Source organism: Rutidosis leptorrhynchoides, chromosome 6, assembly GCF_046630445.1.
Source record: "Rutidosis leptorrhynchoides isolate AG116_Rl617_1_P2 chromosome 6, CSIRO_AGI_Rlap_v1, whole genome shotgun sequence".
Lineage (NCBI taxonomy): Eukaryota > Viridiplantae > Streptophyta > Magnoliopsida > Asterales > Asteraceae > Rutidosis > Rutidosis leptorrhynchoides.
This window is the reverse complement of record NC_092338.1, coordinates 41,282,988-41,290,182: the sequence shown is the minus strand read 5'-3', so window position 1 is coordinate 41,290,182 and position 7,195 is coordinate 41,282,988. Positions and strand designations below refer to the sequence as shown.

The following is a 7,195-nucleotide window of genomic DNA, read 5'->3' as shown; positions in this document are numbered from 1 at the left end:
GTTAATCATCATCTTCATCAAAAATCACTTCAAGAATCAAGCTATAATCATCATAGGAAGAACACTTCAAGAACACTTCAAAAATCCCTTCAAGTTTACTAATTTACTTCCAAGCTTTCTAATCCATTCCAAGTAATCATCTAAGATCAAGAAACCTTTGTTATATACAGCAGGTTATCTTTCTTATTCAAGGTAATATTCATATTCAAACTTTGATTCAATTTCTATAACTATAAACTATCTTAATTCGAGTAAAAATCTTACTTGAACTTGTTTTTGTGTCATGATCCTACTTCAAGAACTTTCAAGCCATCCAAGATCCTTTGAAGCTAGATCATTTCTTGTCACTTCCAGTAGGTTTACATACTAAACTTGAGGTAGTAATGATGTTCATAACATCATTCGATTCATATATATAAAACTATCTTATTCGAAGGTTTAAACTCGTAATCACTAGAACATAGTTTAGTTAATTCTAAACTTGTTCGCAAACAAAAGTTAATCCTTCTAACTTGACTTTTAAAATTAACTACACACATGTTCTATATCTATATGATATGCTAACTTAATGATTTAAAACCTGGAAACACGAAAAACACCGTAAAACCGGATTTACGCCGTCGTAGTAACACCGCGGGCTGTTTTGGGTTAGTTAATTAAAAACTATGATAAACTTTGATTTAAAAGTTGTTATTCTGAGAAAATGATTTTTATTATGAACATGAAACTATATCCAAAAATTATGGTTAAACTCAAAGTGGAAGTATGTTTTCTAAAATGGTCATCTAGACGTCGTTCTTTCAACTGAAATGACTACCTTTACAAAAACGACTTGTAACTTATTTTTCCGACTACAAACTTATACTTTTCTGTTGAGATTCATAAAATAGAGTTCAATATGAAACCATAGCAATTTGATTCACTCAAAACGGATTTAAAATGAAGAAGTTATGGGTAAAACAAGATTGGATAATTTTTCTCATTTTAGCTACGTGAAAATTGGTAACAAATCTATTCCAACCATAACTTAATCAACTTGTATTGTATATTATGTAATCTTGAGATACCATAGACACGTATACAATGTTTCGACCTATCATGTCGACACATCTATATATATTTCGGAACAACCATAGACACTCTATATGTGAATGTTGGAGTTAGCTATACAGGGTTGAGGTTGATTCCAAAATATATATAGTTTGAGTTGTGATCAATATTGAGATACGTATACACTGGGTCGTGGATTGATTCAAGATAATATTTATCGATTTATTTCCGTACATCTAACTGTGGACAACTAGTTGTAGGTTACTAACGAGGACAGCTGACTTAATAAACTTAAAACATCAAAATATATTAAAAGTGTTGTAAATATATTTTGAACATACTTTGATATATATGTATATATTGTTATAGGTTCGTGAATCAACCAGTGGCCAAGTCTTACTTCCCGACGAAGTAAAAATCTGTGAAAGTGAGTTATAGTCCCACTTTTAAAATCTAATATTTTTGGGATGAGAATACATGCAGGTTTTATAAATGATTTACAAAATAGACACAAGTACGTGAAACTACATTCTATGGTTGAATTATCGAAATCGAATATGCCCCTTTTTATTAAGTCTGGTAATCTAAGAATTAGGGAACAGACACCCTAATTGACGCGAATCCTAAAGATAGATCTATTGGGCATAACAAACCCCATCCAAAGTACCGGATGCTTTAGTACTTCGAAATTTATATCATATCCGAAGGGTGTCCCGGAATGATGGGGATATTCTTATATATATGCATCTTGTTAATGTCGGTTACCAGGTGTTCACCATATGAATGATTTTTATCTCTATGTATGGGATGTGTATTGAAATATGAAATCTTGTGGTCTATTGTTACGATTTGATATATATAGGTTAAACCTATAACTCACCAACATTTTTGTTGACGTTTAAAGCATGTTTATTCTCAGGTGAATACTAAGAGCTTCCGCTGTTGCATACTAAAATAAGGACAAGATTTGGAGTCCATGTTTGTATGATATTGTGTAAAAACTGCATTCAAGAAACTGATTTCGATGTAACATATTTGTATTGTAAACCATTATGTAATGGTCGTGTGTAAACAGGATATTTTAGATTATCATTATTTGATAATCTACGTAAAGCTTTTTAAACCTTTATTTATGAAATAAAGGTTATGGTTTGTTTTAAAAATGAATGCAGTCTTTGAAAAACGTCTCATATAGAGGTCAAAACCTCGCAACGAAATCAATTAATATGGAACGTTTTTAATCAATAAGAACGGGACATTTCACATTCAAGATTCAAACACGGTCCGCCTACCCCTCGGGATGGTTTAAGGATCGGTTCCTGCAATGTGATTCGAGTTTTCTCCTGAAAGCGCGTGTGTACGTGGCAAATGATTGCGAAGTTGGTTAATACCATTATGGGTAATGCCGACAACTTGCCTTATAAAAAAATCATTGATACGCGCATTGTGACTGTAAATTATTAAAATAATGTTAAATGTATATAGTTTTAGTTCGAACGACATATGGTATTATTTAGAATTATGTGCACTTGTCTTGTTGTGTTTTAGTCTTTATTTCTATACACTCTTGATAATTATTTATAACTTAAACTTTACGCACCACTCATGCCCCCGGGGCGAAAGACATGCCCCATGTCCTAGGCAGAGGACTTGCCCCATGTCTGAATGTGAGGACATGCCCTATGTCTAGGCGGAAGACATGCCCAATGTTCGAATGGGAGGACGTGTCTCATGTCCGAGCGAAGGACATGCCCTTTGTTCGAGACGGAGGACATGCCCCATGTCCGAATTGGAGGACATCCTCCATGTCCGAGGCGAAGAACATGCTCCATTTTCGAGGCGGAGGACATCCCCCATGTCCGAGGTCGGACGACATGGTACATGTCCGAGGTCGGACGACATGTCACATGTCCCAAGCGGCGGGCATGCCCATGCCCGAATGAAAGGACATTTCCCATGGCTGAGGCGGAGTGCATACACCAATGCCGGAATAGGAAGACATGTCCCATCTCTGAGGCAGAGGAGATATCCAATGTCCGAGGCGGAGGACATACCCAATGTCTGAAGCGGAGGACATGTCCAGTTTCCAAGGCGGAGGGCGTGCCCTACATTCGAGGTGGAGGACATACCTCATTATCGAATTGGAGGACATGTATCATATCCGAGGCAGAGGACATGTTCCATAATCCGAGGTGGAGGACATGTATCATGTTTTAGGCGGAGGACATGTCCCATGTCCGAGCCGAAGAACATGTTCCATTTTCGAATTGGAGGACATGTCCGATATATGAGGCGGAGGACATGTTCGAGCCGGAGGATATGTTTCATGTTCGAATTGGAGGACATGCTCGATGTATGAGGCTGGGGACATGTCCCATGTTAGAGGTAGAGGACATGTCCAATCTCTGGATCGAAGGGCATGCCCATTGTCTGACACGAAGAAGATGACTCATGTCCGAGACGAAAGGCATGCCCCATGTCATTGACCGAGGACGTGCCCATGTCTGAATTGGAGCACACTGAGATGCAAAATATATTAAATTGTGCATAATAATCAGTAATATATTTATTTTATTTATTCAATAAAATAAAGGAGGGTAGTTTAGTAAGTTCATAATTACGTGGACTAGTTTTCTGTTAGGAAAATATTCTCCCGCTCATCCCATCACCTGCACAAAAAACCATCAGTCACTTCAGATTCTTCTACACACAGTATACCTAAATAGCCACTGTTTAGACAACTACCTGATTCTATCCACAAATCCGCCATGAAAACCGATTGCCGATCAAACATTCTTCTTCTAATCGAATTCAGTCTTCTCATTTCATTAATCGCATCATCTGATTCGTCACTTGAATACGACTATTATCGAGAGTCATGTCCCCAAGCGCATCACATTATCAGATCAACACTTCGCCGGATTTATGATCGGAATTCTAGTGTCGCTCCGGCAATACTTCGCTTAGTTTTTCACGATTGCTTTGTTCAGGTCAGTTATTGATCGATTACTGATTTATTATTTATTGAGATTATTTAATTCTCGATGTTTTAGTTTATGATTGAACTGATTAGGTTTTAATTGTTTTAGGAGTGATTTTAAAATTACAGATGATGTTGATTAGGTTTTTTCATGTAATAGAAATTGTATACTGTTGCGTGCCACATTTCACTGATCTAGGTTTTCAATTCAGTGTACTTACTACTAGCAGAACGTATTAGTCACAGGGAAAATGATGTCTGTATTTATATTATATATATCGATACAGAGGAAGTATAGATACTTGTATATGATTATATATGCAAATTTATGCACTATACATACAGAAATAGACATATATGGATTATTATTAGATTAGAGCTTTTAATGAGTTTGATAGAAACATGATGCAGGGATGTGATGCCTCAGTTCTTTTGGATCATACTGAATTTATGGGGAGTGAGAAAGATACTCCACCAAATCAGTCTTTGAAAGGATTTGATCATCTTGATATCATTAAGACCGAGCTGGAAGACGTATGTCCTGGTGTGGTTTCCTGTGCTGATCTTCTTGTGGTTGCTGCTCGTGAGAGTGTCGTTTTGGTAACTAGCGCATTCATAAACCAATGTCTTTCTTTTATTGCTAAGGGGATAGATTGTTCAAGTAATAACTTGATTACTGGTTATTGATTTTGATTGTAGGCTGGTGGACCATTTTATCCGGTACATACTGGTAGGAAAGATAGTGATCGATCTTTCCCTCAACTATCATATGAGCTTCCTAGTCCCTTAGACGATCTTCCTACGAACATTGCAAGATTTGCGACAAGGGGATTCACAGAAAAAGAAACAGTCACTCTCTTAGGTATGACTCCCTCACGTGTTTATGCTATCTGAAAAGTACTTGATGTTTCTTCTATTAGGTTGCAAGTGTTCTAATTCTCTAATTTTGTTGTTAGGATAACTAGTGCTTTTCATTCTCTTTGTCTTTTAATCCTAGTTGATATTGAAATAGTAATTTCACTATGATGACCTTAAACTGTGGTTTCTTGATATCGTTCTTCGATAACTTGCTTTGGTGTTACTCATACTGTTTTCTTGAAAGGGGCTAGTGCAGAATCAAACATGTAATGCATGCTGATATTAATCAGTCACAGCCCGTGGACTGGTGCATTATTATAAACCCTGTCATAAACTTAATAAATTTGCAATCATCATCTAAATCTCCGATTAAAATGATTAAGGAGGTTCTATGCATCTTAATAGACTTGTCACTTTCACCCATTTGACCTAGTACCCTTTCAGCTAACTGTTTTGGTTAATCACTACCCTACCTAAATGGGTCAAAATTGGCATGTGTAGTTTGCATCATTGCTGCTTAATGCTTGTGGATTCACAATAGCTAAAGATCTGCTATGCCTATGATGATATATTTCAGGTGCTCACAGTACTGGAACAATTCAGTGCAAGTTTTTTGAAAAGAGGCTCTACAAATTTGGTGGAACTGATCAGCCAGACCCAACTATGGATCCCGAATTTGCAGAACTGTTACGATCTATATGCAGCAACAACCGCTCACACTCCCTATCGCCATCCTCATCACCATCCCCATCGCCATCAACTACTTCATCAAAGCTTCAGCGAGAGCAGGCAATGAAGATGGACTATGAAGGAGCTGGATCAGGATTTGGGACATTATATTACCGCAGCCTTCTGCAGGGCAGGGGTATCCTGTTTGTGGATCAGCAGTTAACAGCTGGTGAAGAAACTGCTAATTGGGTTAGACAATATGCATCTGATGTTTCTATGTTTCGTAGAGATTTCGCCGAGGTGATGATGAAGCTTTCAAATACCCAAGTATTAACTGGACCTAATGGTGATGTGCGCCTAAATTGCAGAGAAGTGAGTTCCTCCTTATGGTAGTGTCTGCATCTTTCTAAAGATGATGGTATGATCTTTTACTACTTCCCATTGCTTATAACATCTACCATTGTTGTTACTTCTGTTTGTGGTCGTATGCCTTACAGTTTGTACTTCGTTACTCAACATAACTCTATATGCATGGAACTTTTTGAGATAAAACTAGCTTAAAATTTGTTGAATTTGCTGATGGGTGTCCATAAAGTTTGTGGTAGTTGCTAGCAAAACTATTTCTTTTTCATTAGAACCTATTGACACTAAATTTTGCAATGTTTGTGGAAATATCATCTAAGGAGACTATGATGCTCAAATGAAATTTGGGTGAAAGAGCGATCACTATCTTCCTACGTATGAAATTACTATACATTGAGGTGTACATCTCTTTCGTCTTGGTTATGTCCAAAATGACCAATTCCGTTCAAAGGCTGATTTGATGGAGTACTATTCTGTCTCCCGGCCCGTTGTATAATTGTATATCGTGACCTGAAAGTACCCAGGCATCAGATACTTGGGACCATGTTCATTAAAACCCATAGGGAGATGATAAATCCAACATCACTTTTACTTCTTCCACTATCATTTGATGGTTCTTTCCTATAATATCCCCCATTAAATTATATTATAATGTTTTAAAAAGTTTGTGCAAGTGTATCATTAAGAGCAGTTTAGACATTTTAGGTGGAAGAAGTAAAAGTGATTGTGTAAATATCAATTCCCAAACCCATACTGCAATTTCTTGCCATTTTTTATAATAGTGATTTATATCACTCATAAAAATGAAAACCATGATAACTTTTTAAATTTTTACATCTTCAATGTTATTATAACTGGGTCTGGACGTTCCTATCGGTAGCACAAAGAGACACGTTAAGAGTTAAATTTATTTTATGTATTAATATAAGTGGTACATCGATTTGGTTAATGGTAGTTATTTTCAGAAATTGATTACTTATTATCGATGGACTAGTTTATAACCCGCGCATTCGCGGGTATTTTATCATGCATGATTCTAAAAATATATTCTTAATAAGTTATTATCTTATATACTAAAATGTAAAGAACTGTTCATAAGTATTATTTTTTCCCTAACAATCGTTCAGTAAAGCAGATTAACTTGCATAAGTATTATTTTTTCCCTAACAATCGTTCAGTAAAGCAGATATACAAGTTAATCGCACAATTTCTACATAAAGTACACATATGATGCCCATTCATAAACCCTAAAACATAACCAAACTTCATTAGCAA

The 7,195-nt window shown here is 36.3% G+C and overlaps 1 protein-coding gene across 1 annotated transcript; it reads left to right on the top strand.

Annotated features, from left to right (window-relative positions):
• The first annotated feature begins 3,800 nt into the window (after window positions 1-3,800).
• Window positions 3,801-6,010, top strand: LOC139851324 (putative Peroxidase 48). Its single transcript, XM_071840339.1, has 4 exons — window positions 3,801-4,040; window positions 4,442-4,630; window positions 4,730-4,892; window positions 5,466-6,010. Exons 1-4 carry the CDS (start codon window positions 3,819-3,821, stop codon window positions 5,948-5,950), a joined length of 1,059 nt encoding a protein of 352 aa, XP_071696440.1. The 5' UTR covers window positions 3,801-3,818; the 3' UTR covers window positions 5,951-6,010.
• The last annotated feature ends 1,185 nt before the right edge of the window (window positions 6,011-7,195 follow it).

Coding starts and splice junctions, on each gene's coding strand:
- LOC139851324 (XM_071840339.1), top strand. CDS start 3,819: ATGAAAACCGATTGCCGATCAAACATTCTTCTTCTAATCGAATTCAGT. Junction 4,041..4,441: donor TTCACGATTGCTTTGTTCAG/GTCAGTTATTGA, acceptor AACATGATGCAG/GGATGTGATGCCTCAGTTCT. Junction 4,893..5,465: donor AGAAACAGTCACTCTCTTAG/GTATGACTCCCT, acceptor GATATATTTCAG/GTGCTCACAGTACTGGAACA.